Source organism: Rhinopithecus bieti, unplaced genomic scaffold (assembly GCF_001698545.2).
Source record: "Rhinopithecus bieti isolate Rb0 unplaced genomic scaffold, ASM169854v2 scaffold_32105, whole genome shotgun sequence".
NCBI lineage: Eukaryota > Metazoa > Chordata > Mammalia > Primates > Cercopithecidae > Rhinopithecus > Rhinopithecus bieti.
This window is the reverse complement of record NW_016814250.1, coordinates 1,160,567-1,176,107: the sequence shown is the minus strand read 5'-3', so window position 1 is coordinate 1,176,107 and position 15,541 is coordinate 1,160,567. Positions and strand designations below refer to the sequence as shown.

The 15,541-nt window shown below is 40.0% G+C and overlaps 1 protein-coding gene across 1 annotated transcript in view; it reads right to left on the bottom strand.

Annotated features, from left to right (window-relative positions):
- Positions 1-15,541, bottom strand: part of ARHGAP10 (Rho GTPase activating protein 10) — a 341,688-nt gene that overhangs the window by 149,654 nt on the left and 176,493 nt on the right. The window contains exons 12-13 of the mRNA XM_017850073.1: positions 13,551-13,596; positions 10,083-10,148 (exon numbers count right to left, since the gene is read on the bottom strand). Coding sequence (XP_017705562.1) covers positions 10,083-10,148; positions 13,551-13,596 — 112 coding nt within the window. The remainder of the gene's footprint in view (positions 1-10,082; positions 10,149-13,550; positions 13,597-15,541) is intronic.

Below are 15,541 nucleotides of genomic sequence, written 5' to 3'. Positions count from 1 at the left end.
AGAAATGATGTAATTACACTCCAATCTCTGAAACCATAAGACTCCTTCACATGTAACATGATGTACTTTTCTATGTCTGACATATTACCTGCAGTTTACAAAGATGCTAACATAAACTCATAAGAGAATGAAAATCAATCCTACATGTTATGTGGAAGTACCAATTCCAACCACATATAGAATAAATTCTTCCAGTAACTCTAGAAATTGTTGAGACACATAATATTACCAATATGGAATTTTAGTCAAATCTGAATACTCAAGCAAAAAGCAATTGCTTACTGAGTGCTTACTATGTGTGCAAGGCATGCCTGTATTTAGAAATGAGAAGAGGCAAGCAAAGGATAAATAAGACATTTTCTCCAAGTAAACAGTAAAGTTCCAGAAACAAAGTAAACATAGAAAATATAACTTAAAATACCAGGCAATATAACTGCCAAATGAGGCACATGCACATTTCAAGATTAAAACAATGAAGGAGAAGGATGAAGAAGGAAATGAAGACAGGCATTTAATATCTACTATGTGCAAAGACTCACTCTTTAATCCTCACAAAGCTGGGTAGGAGGTAGTGTGAATAATTTTTTTTTTTTTTTAAAGGAACTAAGGGTCTGAGAGGTTAAGAATCCTTCCAAATGCTTATCTTATTGCACCACTTTGGAACTTAACCCTGACAGCTCCTTATCGCTCAAAGAACCCTTCAGCAGAGTAATCTGAGTGCCTCCCTCCCTCCACTCTCCATTCCTACCACTCCTCCCATCTTGCCTGATGACCCTCAGGTCCCAAACGCATCACATTGTTTCCATCATCTATACTTTGACCCTTGTTCATCCCTCTGCCAAAATTCCTTCCTTCTGACACCCACATCCTTGCAAACCTGGACAATTCCTCTTGCCCTGCAGAGCTCGGCTCAAGAGTGAGAGATGTCGGAGGTGCAGGAGGGGCAGGGGAGAAGGCCAAGCCCACTGTTTTTCCAGAGATGTGGGCAGAGCAGATGACTCCGTCATGAGAGAGCTACAAATCATGGTGGCTGCACAGTAATGTTTGTCTTCAGCAAGACCAACACAGTGGAGGAAAGGTGGCATAAAGCTACTTGAGAATAAGGTAATATTTTCCCGCATAGGAGTAAACGACTACAGGGCACCAGAGGCCAGATGTCACACAGAGACAGCAGGTGGGGAGGGACTAGAGGTTAAGTGGTGGAATGAGTGAACAGGAGCTGCCATGAACACTTCTGAGTCTGTCTGGGATTCACCTAAAACACATTTGATATTGTAACTGCTTTTGGCTTCTAACATAGTGAAACTTGATTACATTTAGCCATTTTGTTATTTCTTCCCTCAACCTCACATTTTAGGATGGAAGTTCTACCTTACATCCACATGCTCTCTGTCATTATCCCAAACGGTATATGGCCCCATGACCCAGGGCCTTCATAAACCCTACTCTCTCAGGAAAGCCCCTTTGGCTTCTTCTGTCCCCTAAAGGCAGAATATTAGAAAATTCTTCTCTCCACCTGACTATTCCTATTGGATCTCTCACTGTCTAAAGCAGAGAGACCCAACCGTCAACAATTCTGATTCAACAGATGTGGACTGAGACCAGTAATCTGAATTTCCAAGAAGCACCCCTAGTGCTCCTGGTATACGTTATGGGGTCATGGACCGCTCAATTTCCTTGACATCCTTCATTACCCAAACTAACACTTCAAGGTAAGATTCCTTGCAGAATTCCTATCCTCTATATACAGCCAACTGCTAAATGTGACTGGTACGACTTCAGCAAAATCACTCCACTGTATATGCACTATCTACCCCACTGCCAAGCCTATTATCCAGAATCAGTTACCTCACTTATACATACTGCATCCTAAGCAGAACCCTGGGGCATCCCATGCATGACTACCAATATTAGTTTTCATATTTACTTTCTGAATGCCTACTTCTTTGCTACCTATCACCTTCTAGTATTTACCCAGTTCCTTTACAATCAAATGCATATGGCTGATTACCTGCTTTTACTGTTTCTCCATGTTTCCTTCACAACCAAGTCTGTCTTTTCTCAGTCACCCTGTCTCTCTATCTTTGCTGAGTTTTCTCTAAATGCCAAAATACACTTTCCCACCCTTTAAATCTGAGGAAGCCTACTCCTAAAGACAGTCCTCAATTAACATCACATTCTTCCCAATCCTTCAACATGCACTCAGATGCTCTTAATCGGTGCAAATTTGCAATATTTTGATCATCTGGTATATTTCAATTGCTTAGAAATCTTGTTTTGTCACCCACTAATAAATCAAGGATTGCATGTAACCAACCTTGAACACGTATCCCAGAAGTCTAGAGCATGGCTATGCACGTCCTATGATGCCCCAATAAATACTGGTTAACTGACTGGCTTCTGATTAGAACTAGGGTTTAGCTACAGTAAGTCTACTGCTACTGAGGCAACGAAAAGAACGTTGTGCTATTGTCTTTGGGACTTTGCTGATTTGTTTGGATTTAGGTTGCAGGGGTTTTGTTTGTTTTTTGAGACAGAGTTTCGCTCTTGTCACCCAGGCTAGATTGAAGTGGCACGATCTCGGTTCACTGCAACCTCCACGGGTTCAAGTGATTCTCCTGCCTCAGCCCCCCAAGTAGCTGGGATTACACGCACCCACCACCATGCCCAGCTAATTTTTGTATTTTTGGTAGAGACGGGGTTTCACCGTGTTGGCCAGGCTAGTCTCAAACTCCTGAACTCAGGTGATTCACCCATCTCGACCTCCCAAAGTGCTGGGATTATAGGCATGAGCCACGGCGCCCAGCCGGGTTGTGTTATTCTTTAAAAGACATTAAGAGAAAAGCTCCCAATGTAGCAGGAAACTATCAACATGAAGATAACAATCATGTATCCCATTTCTCCAGCACACAAGCAACTCTTCCATTAGGGCAGTGGTCTCCCAAGCTTTGCTACATATTAGAATCACCTGGGGAGATGAAAAAAATCCTACTTCCCAGTCCACATCCAATAGCAATTAAGTCAGGTTGACACACTGTGAGAGCCTCGCATCAACATTTTTAAGGCCAGCCTCAGTGGCTCACGCCTGTAATCCCAGCACTTTGAGAGGCCGAGGAGGGTAGATTACTTAGGATCAGGAGTTCGAGACCAGCCTGGCCAACATGGTGAACCACTACCTCCACTAAAAATACAAAAAAATTAGCTGGGCGTTGTGGCCCACGCCTGTAATCCCAGTTACGCGGGAGGCTGAAGCAGAAGAATCATTTGAATCTGGGAGGCGGAGATGGAGGCTGCAGTGAGCAAAGATCATGCCACTGTACCCCAGCTTGGGCAACAGAGGGAGACTCCGTCTCCAAAAAATCTCAGGTAATTTCAAAGTGCAGCAAAATTTGGGAACAACTGCTTTAGGAAGTCTTTTTGCTTGGTATAAGCAAGCAGTCACTTTCTAGCGGTAGAGCCGGTACATATTATTAGCAAATATTTGGCAAATGGATGAAAGACCAGTTGATGTGACTCCCACACGTGCCAAAACATCATGAGCAAACTACTCTATGGAAAAATATGGTTTGTTAATTTATGCTGATACTGCAGCAAAATGGAGTGTTTTCTCATCTCAAAGCTAGAATAATTTCTAAATAATTGCCAGTCCTACCAAGATATATTAATATCCATAGGTCATATATGTTATTTAAGGTATGTTATACACTAAAAATGTCATCTTAGAGTACTGAGAAGGATAGTACATTTTAGACATTTCTCTGAAGCCTTGCAAATACTCCAATAATATCACAAATAAAGTTAATAAATATGTCAAATGTCATTTTCAAAAGAACATGTTAAGAAAGATGTAAGGAGAACTGAGCCACCTTCAGAAGCAATTGGAGGCCAGAAGAGAATTTAGTAGAAAAGGAAAAATGAGTGCAATCTTATGTAATTTCTTTTTTAATTCTTAGTTTTGTACAAAGGTAACTATGAGAGAGTAAGGTCCCAAGAATTGAATAGTTAATACAGCAAGTGTTGTCTGAGGCCAACTCAATGCCAGGCACAACGTATGTCCTCAGAGACGCTTGGTCCTCTGCTCTAGGAGCTACAGGCAGGAGTAGATTCTCAGTACTCATGTGAGAAACATGACATATTCTTTCTTTTCTCAGTCAACCATAGCTTGGGCTACTCTACCAGATCGTGAATTAAATTTCCCCAACTGGCTTACTCAACCTCACAGCTGTCGTGATGGGTCTGTGCCCCAGGTAGGCTGGAGAGCTAGGGAGCTGAAAGGCCCCTAAGTCCAGACCAGGGATGGCCAATAGAAAGACAATGTGACCCACCTATGCAATTATACGTTTTTTAGTAGGCATACTAAATAAAGTACAAGGAACCAAGTCAAAATGATTTCAATCGGCAAAACATTTTATCATTTTTCAACATGGGTTTACACTGATCATAAAAACATTTTTCAAAGATCTTAATGAGGGCTGGGCACAGTGGCTCACGCCTGTCATCCCAGCACTTTGGGAGGCCAAGGTGGGCGGATCATGAGGTCAGGAGATCAAGACCATCCTGGCTAACACGGTGAAACTCCATCTCTACTAAAATATGAAAATTAGCCAGGCGTGATGGCGGGCACCTGTAGTCCCACCTACTGTGAAGGCTGAGGCAGGAGAATGGCGTGAACCCGGGAGGCGGAGCTTGCAGTGAGCCGAGATGGCGCCACTGCACTCTAGGCTGGGCAACAGAATGATACTCCATCTCAAAAAAAAAAAGAAAAGAAAAAAAATCTTAATGAGACAGTTTTTCTTATTCAGCCTTCAAAATCCAGTGTATTTAAATAAATGTATCTCATTTTATATATACATATGTTGTGATATAACGGAAGCAGTAAGATCATAAAAATACCTTTTGGTTTTGATACTATAACCAAACGAAACCAAACAAAATACTGGCCCTCCTAAGGCTACCTGATTGCAGATGAACAGTTTTATGATTTTTTTACTCTAAGCTTCTAAGTGGGTATCTTCATCGTCTTATTCATTTTGAATAAATCACTGGTTTAACAAACGCAACTTTAGGAAAGACCTCTGAGTAAATGTGATAAATTAATCAAAATGAGATTTTATTTTCATGATCAAAAACTACTTGAAATTACCTCCATTCATAAAAATTTCAGTCAAATATTTCATTTCAAAAGTTTTAGCCATAATCCTGTATCTTCTATCAACATCCATAAAATATATGACCTAATCTAGAATAAGCCAATATTTTGTCCATATTACTTTTTGAAACTCTCAAGTTAAAATGATCTCCTTTGTTTATGGTAATTTGTCTATGGCTTCAGAAAAAAACTAATTTATGGCAGAATTAAATCAATATCTGATTGAATTAATGAGGATTAGAATGTAAACAAGGTGGGAAGGGACCCTCTGTATGTAAGCCTCTTGTAAGTGAAGCTCACTTCACAATCGAGCAGTGGAAGCAGCTGGAGGACACGGGAGAACCTAGTGGAGGAGACAAGTGGCCATGACAGAACAATTTAGAGAAGTACATGTGTTGTCTGTTTACATATCTTGAAAAACCCATGTCTCTAAATTGTGAATCTGTCTGCTGAGTTCAATATATCAGCTCAATTTTCAAGGAATCTGATGGGGAAGGTTCATTGTGCCTCTTCTGCTCTGTGGTCACTGTGAAGAATGCCAGCAGGCCCAATTACCAGCTGGGGAAGGCAGTTTCCAAATAAAGGAAGTAAAGCCCCAGCTGAGAGCTATTCTACACCTGAATCAAAGGATGCTGATGTTCCAAGTGCATATGATCTTGGATGGTGACACAGGAACAAACAATGTATCATTTTTGATGACCGGAGGCATGTTTGTTGTGGACATTTCTAAAAGAATCACAGAGAAAGCCGGGCGCGGTGGCTCGAGCCTGTAATCCCAGCACTTTGGGAGGCCGAGACGGGTCAGGAGATGGGAGACCATCCTGGCTAACACGGTGAAACCCCGCCTCTACTAAAAAATACAAAAAACTAGCCGGGTGAGGTGGCGGGCGCCTGTAGTCCCAGCTACTCGGGAGCCTGAGGCAGGAGGACGGCGTAAACCCGGGAGGCAGAGCTTGCAGTGAGCTGAGATCCGGCCACTGCACTCCAGCCCAGGCGACAGAGCGAGACTCCGTCTCAAAAAAAAAAAAAAAAAAAAAAAAAAAAAAAGAATCACAGAGAATATGCTGAGAGATTCAAACACATCATCTGTATCCTGGCTCCCCTCAGTTCACCTCTGGCCACCATTACTGGGAGGCAGATGTGGGGGCAAGCAAAGAATGGGATCTAGGTGTTTGCTAACAATCTGTTAATTATACTAACAAGGGGCAATTCCACTGTCTTCAGAACTTGGCTTCCAGGCTCTAGGTTTGAGAAAAGAAGAGCTCCTCTCAGCCAGCACACTGTGCCTTTACCCTCTAGATAAGCCCCTGCAGCTATACCATGTAGAAATTTTCCTGGATGTGGACATTGGAATCACTTCCTTTTGCAACATCAGCAATGGATCCCATATCTTTACCATTCACTGAAGTTTCTGCTACAGAGCCACAGAAATTGCTCCTGTGAATCCAATTTATGATGTTCAGGCTTCCTGAGTATCTGTCCTGTGAATAATCTGGGCACTGCCAGATCTCCAGTTTATCTTGAGCCAAGGCAAATAAACTTTTGGCCACAAAAACAATTAGAGAAAATTACTTCGTGTTCAAAGCTAAAACTTTTCTGGTTGGTGCAATCCATGGGACAAAGTTACACGAGAAAAATATGGAACATTTCATAAGTTATACACACAAACTGAATAGATGGCTTAAAAAAAATTCCATTTAAATAGTAAGTATTGTCACAGTAGTCTTTGGGTTTATGTTTATGTTCCAATAAATATGTTCTAAGCAGTCAGATCAAAAACAGGAAGACACGAGATGAAACAGTAAGAAAAAGGCTAATGGCTTTAACCAAACCATATGAAATACTAGTTTTTAGATAATCATATCTAGAACATGAAAACAGTGATTAGAAGTAATTCTTCAATTAGATCTCATTAAATGCTTCTGGTCATTAGTCATGTAGACTCAAGAAGTGTCCAGTAGTTGTTAATGCTATTTACCAACTATTTCTGTCTCTTTACCTGTTTTTCAAGCTCACTGTGGCCTCGATTCCTGGGATCAAGTGACCCTCCCACCTCAGCCTCCTGATTAGCTGTCACCACAAGCACACAGTATAACCCTCAGCTAATTTTTAAAACTTTTTACAGAGACAGGGTCATGCTATGCTGCCCAGACTGGTCTTGAACTCTTGGGCTCAAGCAATCCTCCCACCTCAACCTCCCAAAGTGCTGGGATTACAGGTGTCAGCCAGTGGCACCAAGCTGTCCTCATCATTTTCAATAATAGGTTCTGACTGTCGATTCTTTTAAACTCTTATTTTTAGTCTATTACTCCACTGAAAGGAAAAGTTTCAGTAATGGAAGACCTTTGGGGGGAAAATATTCAAAAGAAAATATATGCTTTTGTCTCTTATTTTCAATGAGAAAAGCTAACATAAAATGTGTAGACCTATTCAACATCTATACTTATAAAAACATTCAATACATCCAGATTCCAATATATATTTATGCCATTCAATGTACATAACACTCCATGAAACCACACATACCAATCAGAAAGCCTTCTAGATAGATCTGCATCTATTCAGGCAGAAATAAGTATGTATAAAACATGCCCTTTTGGGAAAGAATTTATCCAAATTAATAAGCATGCAAATGACACAAAGTTCTACTTAAGAAACTCAGAAAAAAAGAAACATGAGTATTAAGAGAAAGATACTGAAATTGCAGGGTTTTTTTTTTTTTCCTGAAATTCTTTCGAGGTACCAGGATAAGAAACAAATTTGCCAGCTCAACTTCAGTGCAGACTGAAATGAATGAAAACCTGTCAGTGTGAATTGCCACTGTAAGAGAATGTGGGAAGAATGGCTTTCTGTGGCATGGGTTGTTGTTATTGATAAGCAAATCCCCAAATCATAGAACAGGTCCTACTCTGCCATTATCCAACACACTAATTTCACAGGTGGCAGTTCTGTCTTTGTAACAAAGACCTTGTTTGGAGAGAGAATGTGAAGGCAGTACCTCACCCACTAAGGCATCCAAAGTCAGACTGTAATATAGAATATATGAGAGTGAATTAAATATTCCATTTATACATACTTCACTAGATCTCTAAACAAAGAGAATGTCAACCTCCAGAAAAAGCCTGTTTTGCAATGTTTACTATTTCATTTCTCTAAAGTCTGCTGGAATAGCTGCATAGCAAAAGGGCCCAATTTTTGCTTAGAGACTTTAAAAAAAAAAGTTTTGGGCTATTGGTCAGTGGAGCAGTTAGCTTTCCTTAAATTTAAACTGGAAAAACAACCCAAATATTTATCAATAGGTGAATGGATAAACAAATTGTGGTATATCCATATAATGGAATATTACCAGGCAATAAACAGAAATTTATAGAGCTAAGTATCCACCCAATTGATGAATCTCAAAAGCATTACACACACAAAGCCAGAGTAAAAGACTATAAACTGCATGATTCCATTTATACAAAAATGCTGAAAATGTTTAAAAAAAAAAACAAGGGGGGGGGCACAGAACATGCGTGATAAAAAGTAGCTCAGGGACAGGTATGGTGGCTCATGTCTGTAATTCCAGCACTTTGGGAGGCCCAGGCGGCAGGAGGACTGCTTGAGCCCAGGAATTTGAGGCTGCAGTGAGCTATGACTGCACTACTACACTCCAGCCTGGGTGACACAGTGAGACCCTGTCTTAAAAAAAATAAAAGAAAAAAGCAACGCAGCAAATACAGGAAAGGAGGGAGGCAGGGGCCTGAAAAGAACTCAGTGAGGGAAACAAATTTTCTATGTATGTAATAGTATCACAACTGTGTATGTTTTCAAAACTCTTCCATTTGTACAATTAAAATCAGTGAATTTTACTGTCTGCAAATTATACCTCAATAAAGCAGATTTTTTTTTTTTTTTTTTTTTTTTTTTTGAGATGGAATCTCGCTCTATGACCCAGGTTCCAGCCTCGATTTCGGCTCACTGCAACCTCTGTCTCCCAGGTTCAACCAATTCTCCTGCCTCAGCCTCCCAAGTAGCCGGGATTACAGGTATGTGCACCATGCCCAGCTAATTTTTGTATTTTTAGTAGAGATGGGGTTTCACCATGTTCGCCAGGGTGGTCTCCAACTCACAGCCTCAGGTGATCTGCCCACCTCAACCTCCCAAAGTGCTGGGATTACAGGCGTGAGCCACCACATCTGGCAAGGTGATTGTTTTAAACAGGGACCCACACAACAATGGAGGGTGGAGAGTATCTTCAGAGTGCTTCAACAAAAAGTGATTAGGATGAGTTGTACATCACTGCTGAGTCTTCTAAGGATTCTTATGGGCTGAACTGTATCCCCCTAAAATTCTTACGTTGAAGCCCTAACCACCAGTTTCTCAGAATGGGACTGTGTTTAGAGATGGGAGCTTTAAAGATGTAAGTAAGTTAAAAGGCAGCCTGTAGGGTGGGCCCTAATCTAATAGGCCCTTATAAGAAGAAGAAACTTCGACATGTAAAAGAGACACCAGGGACATGGGTGCACAGAAAAAAAGGCTATCTAAGGACACAGCGGGAAGGTCGCCACCTGCAAGCCAAGAGGGGAGGCCTCAGAAGAAACCTTAAATTTGACACCTTGATCTTGAACTTGCAGCCTTCAGAACCATGAGAAAATAAATGTCTATTCTTTAAGCCACCCAATTTGTACTATCTTGCTATGGCAGATCTAACAGACTAAGACACTTCTCATTTCAACACAGACCTCATGTTTTAATATAGGAAAGAAATATGTAAATAAAAAGGAAAATCCCTCATTGTCATAGTAAATGAATAACTGACCCTTCTGGTACTCAGAATGAGCATTTTGTGTTAGCACATTTCATTTTGTAACACTTAAACGCAAGAAGGATTTTAATGACTTTTAGATTTTACATACCTATAGCTGCTCATGAATGAAATGATTCATATTACCTCGTGTTTCAACAGCACTGATGCATTTTCTGATAATTGTGAACCCCAACTTATCCAACTGTGCACCTACAAGAAACAGTTTAAAACATTAAGTGTACAATTATTATCACATTTCTCTTCCTTTTAAAAATAGGAAAAAAAAATTTAAATCCAAACTAATTTTAGATTACTATTAAAAGCTAAAGGTAGATGGGCACAGGGGCTCACACTCGTAATCCCACCACCTTGGGAGGCCAAGGGAGAATGATCACTTGAGCCTGGGAGTACCTGATTTGCCTGGGGAACATGGCTAGGCCCCACCTCTACTAAAGATGTTTTTAAATTAGTCAAGTTTAATGATGGGTGCCTGTAGTCCCAGCTGTTCAGGAGGCTGAAGGAGGAGGATAGCTTCAGCCCAGCAGGTAGAGGCTGCAGTGAGTCATGATCATGCCACTGCACTGGGTGACAGAGCAAACTGTCTCCGAAAAAAAAAAAGGTTTAAAGCCTATGTGTGGCTGATACTTATATATTTTAAATATTATATATATATTTTTTTCTAAATTATATACTTTTTTAAATATACTATATATATTTTTTTATATATATATATATATTTTTTTAAAATATCTATATTTTTTAATAGTTAAATATATATATAATAAGTATTAGAGGACGAGAGAGAGAGAGATGGAGGTCTCACTTTGTCACCCAAAGCTAGACGTGCCGTGGACACCAATCTCGGCTCACTGCCAACCTCCACCTCCCGGGGCTTCAAGCAATTCAGCAATTCTTCCACTCAGCCTCCTAAGTAGCTGTTGCATTACAGCGTGGCCCACCACCATGCCCAGCTAATTTTTGCTTATTTCTTAGTAGAGATGAGCTGGTTCTTCCACCATGTTGGCCAGGCTGGTCTTGACTCCCGCATCTCAGGTGCATCCGCCACTTGGCCCCAAAAGTGCTGGGATTACGGTGTTAGCCACCGTGCCTGGAAGAGAATTTTATATTTAGGGAGCACTTGCTGGAATATCAGGATATCTATTTTACCACCATAATATATAAATTTGTAATGTAAAATAATTTTAACTAAATAATATAATTCATTTTAAAGTCAAAACAACAGTGATATAAATCTATAGGGAAGCTACTCTAGACACAGCTTTAAGACATATTTTGCCAAAATTCAACAGCAGGGCTTAGTTAAAGAAACAACATATGTATTATATATGTGTGTGTGTGTGTATATATTATATATACCACTATATGAAAATGAATCCTTCTTAAATACTTGGAATCTAAGAACACAATCCTTTTTAAAAAAAAAAAACCTAGTTGAGGAAAATTTTAAGAAAAGCTTTTTTAAAAATATTTGGGCAATGAGTTTGAATTAAAATTTTGATATTTTACACCATGCTCCAAGTTTTTTAAATAATATTTTATTATTTTCATAATAAATTTCAAACATGATTCATATGGCAGAACAGACTATTTTGGAAATGTAATTTTTATACTTTTTCTAATATAGATGCTTATCTATGATTAGGCTGGCATATCTGTATATCCTAATGAATGACAATTCTTGTTTCAAAAATTAAGTTAAGAGGCCGGGCGCAGTGGCTCATGCCCGTAATCACAGTATTTTGGGAGGCCGATGCAGGCGGATCACGAGGTCAGGAGATACAGACCATCCTGGCTGACACGGTGAAATCCCATCTCTACTAAAAATACAATAAATTAGCCGGGTATGGTGGGGGGCGCCTGTAGTCCCAGCTACTCTGGAGGCTGAGGCAGGAGAATGGCGTGAACCTTGGAGGCGGAGCTTGCAGTGAGCCGAGATCGTGCCACTGCACTCCAGCCTGGACGACAGAGCGAGACTCCGTCTCCAAAAAAAGAAAAAAAAAAATTAAGAAAAGTACCCTTAGCCACTGCGTTTAGAACCTAGAGAACAGTAACATTAATCCTTGGCTCTCAGAAGGGTTACAAGAACAATCCATGAATATAAACTTCATACATAACCCATAATGCTAAGCTTGAAAAGAATTTTAATGAATTGGGCAGTGGTTTTCTGCTCAAGAATCCACTATTCACAAATCTTTATAAAATGGAGTATTTATTTCTGCTTACAAAACTATGTTTTCTTAAAAAGATATGTTTTAACGTCTCTGTAATAAGAAGGGAAAAAAGAGAAAAGAAGGAAAGAGAAAGGGGACAGGAGGGAATGAAGGAAAGGAAAGAAAAGGGAGGAGGAAGAGGGAGGAAGGAAGAAAAGTGTCAGAAGAAGAAAAGAACAAAGGAGAGAAGGAGAAGGGAAGAAGGAAGAGGGGTAAGAAGGTGCCTCAGGGGATGTGCTCCTCGTGGCATCCTGTCAGTCGCCAGTGCCAGGGTACAAGAGTTGTCTTTTATTCAAACACTGGCTCAAGTGATCACAATTATATTGGAATCCTATGTTACATAATCACAGTGTTTACAACCTGTGGACATTTGATAGATGTAGCTTAATTTCTCCAAATATGTCAAAAGTAAATTCATCAGGAACCCAGCAGATCTGATCACATTTTTATGTCAGTTTAAAAAAAAAAAAATCAAGGGTACAGAGCGGGCATGTTTCATTTTCTTCAAGTACAGACAGTGAGTGGCATGTGTAGATCGTTGTCCTCGAATATTTGAATATATTTAGTTGTTGTTGCTATTGTCCAAGGTGCACTGATAAACTATCTGCATAGCCTGTAGACCAACACCATAAAGATAAAGCATATCAAGGGTAGGAAAGAGGGCCTGGTTATAAATAGCTCCTACCCACAGGAGTTAACAACTCAGACAGGAAGTTCAAGGTTGCATACTTGAAACTCTTATATGATTGTTACATAACAATCAAAGTGAATAAACATAAAAGTGAAATGTAGAGAAAGTTTTTTGTTTTTTTTGTTTTTTTTTTTAAAAGAGAAACACTCATAGGCCAGGCAAGGTGACTCACCCTATAATCTCAGCACTTTGGAAGGAAGAGGTAGGAGGATCACTTGATGCCAGGAGTTTGAGACCAGCCTGGACAACATAGCAAGATCCCGCCTCAACAAAACAATTTAAAAATTAAAAAAATTGGTCGGGTATGGTGGTACACGCCTGTAGTCCCAGCAACTCAGGAGACTGAAGTGGGAGGATCGCTTGAGCCCAGGAGGTTGAAGCTGCAAGGATCAAATATCATGCCACTGCACTGCAGCCTGGGTGACAAAGCAAGACTTTGTATCAAAAAAAGAAAAGAAAAGCCCACAGATGGGAAAGATCAACAAGGGCTACAGTAGTCCAAGAAATGTTGAGGAGGTCCCTGTTGAGTAAAACAGAATATATGCAATATAGGACTATCACATGTAATACCCCTCTATATAATAGAGGGTACAGAGAAGTAAGCTCCCAGCAACAGCTTGACATCCATAATGTACACAAAGTAATAGACGGAAAAGGATGATACAATCATTTTTATAAATGAGCACTTACTTCCTTCTGGTCTTGGGATGACGGCTGTATTAAAACTATGGGACAGCTAATAAAAGAGAGAATAGAAAAACAGTATTTTTTAAATCAGCAAAATTATTCAAGTAGGCACACTGAGGACCATACAAAAAAAAAAAAACACATTTTCATAAGCTTGATATTGGTTAATGTGACAATAAGAAATTGGTCTTCAACCCCACCTGACACAGAGCTTCTAAACTCTTGGAATTTCCTGAGTAGTAAGAATGTCTTTTGTTATTCATAACAAGATCCTTTCGGTCACAGGTGAGTTTATGATAATGAGGTGACTTCTGATAGAGGCCCTGGATAGTCCATCTCAGGATGGGGCTGAATACCACAAAGACCCAGTGATATTTCTTTCAGCCCTACCCACCAATCTCTTCGGGAGTGAGCTGGCGACTGGGTTCTGAAACAACAATGAGCTCTGATAAGCTTCCGCGTTGGTGAACATGAGAAGTGCTGGGAGGTTGGTGCACCCACCTCAGCCTCACTTCAGACTTTGTCCTACGCATCTCTTCCACTGGGCCATTCCAGAGTTGTAACTTTTATAATATCTACTAAATATAAGTAAAGTATTTCTCCGAGTTCTGGGAGCTAATCTGGCAAATTATTAAACTGATGAAGGGTTCATGGGAACCCTCAATTTATAGACAGTTAGTCAGAAGTACGGGAGGGTCCAGACTTGTGATGGGCATCTGAAGTCGAGCAGTCTTGTGGGAGTGAGCTCTAAATATGTGGGATCCAATACTAACTTCAGGCAGACAGTGCACTGTGTTTTCTCAGTTAATAACACACTATCATATGCTCAGATGCAAAGATAAATAACAAAAAGGAACATCTCTGAGACCACTTTTCCCTCCCTGAGGAATACTAAATAAGCAAAATAAGATAAAGGGGCAGGGTCCTTAAGGGACTTATTGAAAGTTTGTGTATACTTGAAATATTCAGCTGTATAGCTATAGAGTGATAAAGAAACTGCTGTATTCTAACCATTAAGATGGAGCTCATGTTTTCACCACTATTTCTAAAAATCAGTATTTACCTAAAGAGATAACTCCTGCCCATAATTTAGGTAACTACAACAGAAATAGCATGATGATAATTCTAGGCAACTTTTAAGAACTGTAAGGCTGGCAAATTATTTGCAAGGCTTACAACACCCAACAAAAATATGCAGTCCCTTCAGTGTCGCCATATAAATACATAGCTGAATACTGTTCTTCTGCAGACTTGCCTTTGTTTGTGTATCTCTGAGTTAATCACTTGGCTCCTGACTAAAAGAGAGGTTATATACGTCTTCAAGGTTAAGCTGACATTGGCAACAGTCTCATTTCTCAATGACTTAGTCTTTCTGCTATGCAAACTCACTTTCCAAAGTACCACTATTTTTCTGTATTTTAATGGTGCAAATCCAACATACTTCCTGCATCTCTGCAGAGATACATTCTAGTGAGTGTGCTGTCTTTACTAAAGAAGATGAGTATAACCTGTTTTGCAGTCTCAGTAACCATAAACACTGGAAATACTCTTGATTCACAGCTAAAAATTTCAACAACAAATTAAGAATAAACAGAAATAAGGCCGGGTGTGGTGGCTCACATCTGTAATCCCAACACTTTGGGAGGCCAAGGTGGGTGGATCATTTGAGGTCAGGAGTTCAAGAACAGCCTGGCCAACATGGTGAAATCCCGTCTCTACTAAAAGTTACAAAAATTAGCTGGGCATGGTGGTACACGCCTGTAATCCCAGCTACTTGGGAGACTGAAGCAGGAGAATCGCTTGAACCCAGGAGGCAAAGGTTACACTGAGCCAAGGTCATGCCACTGCACTCCAGACTGGGCAACAGAGCGAGATTCCATCAATCAATCAATCGAACTAAAACTACAGAGGCTAAATGCATCCCAAATATGGTAAGAAGACACCCAAATCTGACCGCTTTTTTTTTTTTTTTTTTTTTTTTTTTTTTTTTTTTT